Below are 872 nucleotides of genomic sequence, written 5' to 3'. Positions count from 1 at the left end.
GGGTTCCTGTCCGCAGGACGCGGAACAAAACTAGTTCTCGCGCGGAGGGGCGCGCGCAGGCGCTTCCGGACTCGTCACGCTCCCTAAGCCGACCTGGCGGTCCACCCCCTGCGCATGCCCAGTGTGCACTTTCGCGGGGGCCCACCGCCGGCCCTCCCGGGCCGCCTGGATTTTTCTTCTCCGGGTTTTCCAGGTAGCCGTGAGCCTCGGACCCTGGCTGTGAGACCTGGTTGTGCAAAATCTGGATTCTGATTTCTGAAAGTTTTTTTATCTGTTGAATCCATTTTGATCCCTTAAGGAGCTTCCTGGAGCTCGGACACTTATCTGCTTTGCTCCTGCTGTAAGCCAGTAGCTTTCAGATTTCTCCTAAACCGCCATTAAACACCACCGGAGCAGTTTTGCTCAGCCACCAAAACCGGTTATCTTTTTTTAGGCTGGTTTTTGCTCCTTTTCCTTCAACCAAAGTTGCATTACTTTCATATTGGCCCCCAAACATTCTTTTTTCTTGACCTCTCCACTTCAAGAAAACTTTTTGTTTCTTAGGCGCCTTTAAGGATTCCTCCCAGAAGTGACCATTACGTGGCAAGCTTTCAAAAATCTAGGAAAGCAGTTCCCAGGAACTGAAGCAGAGAGCTTCCTACTGACCTCTGACTACAAACAAATGAAATAAAATAGAGCCACTTCATGTGCCAAGAGTAGCTTATCATCTGAGCATCACCTCTCCTATTTTCCCTGTGACCATTTACTGAAGTCTACTAGGGAGCCAAGGAGGAACATTGTCTGGCGAGGGAGTAGCACCCAAGAAAGTCTATTCCCCTACTAATTTTGTTACAGGGCAAGGTGAGAGGCATCCCAGAAGTCCCAAACCTACC

The 872-nt window shown here is 50.0% G+C and overlaps 1 protein-coding gene across 1 annotated transcript in view; it reads right to left on the bottom strand.

Annotated features, from left to right (window-relative positions):
* The window catches only part of AP3B1 (adaptor related protein complex 3 subunit beta 1), a gene marked incomplete at its 5' end in the record, with an annotated part of 182,438 nt that extends 182,154 nt beyond the window's left edge, over positions 1 to 284 (bottom strand). Inside the window, one exon of the mRNA XM_084232934.1 lies at positions 99 to 284. Within this exon, the coding sequence (XP_084089060.1) occupies positions 99 to 284 (186 nt within the window). The remainder of the gene's footprint in view (positions 1 to 98) is intronic.
* Positions 285 to 872: the final 588 nt, after the last annotated feature.

This window comes from Talpa europaea (genome assembly GCF_964194135.1).
Source record: "Talpa europaea genome assembly, chromosome: 5".
Lineage (NCBI taxonomy): Eukaryota > Metazoa > Chordata > Mammalia > Eulipotyphla > Talpidae > Talpa > Talpa europaea.
Note: the sequence above shows the minus strand (reverse complement) of the source record. Positions and strands in the feature narration are given on the sequence as shown.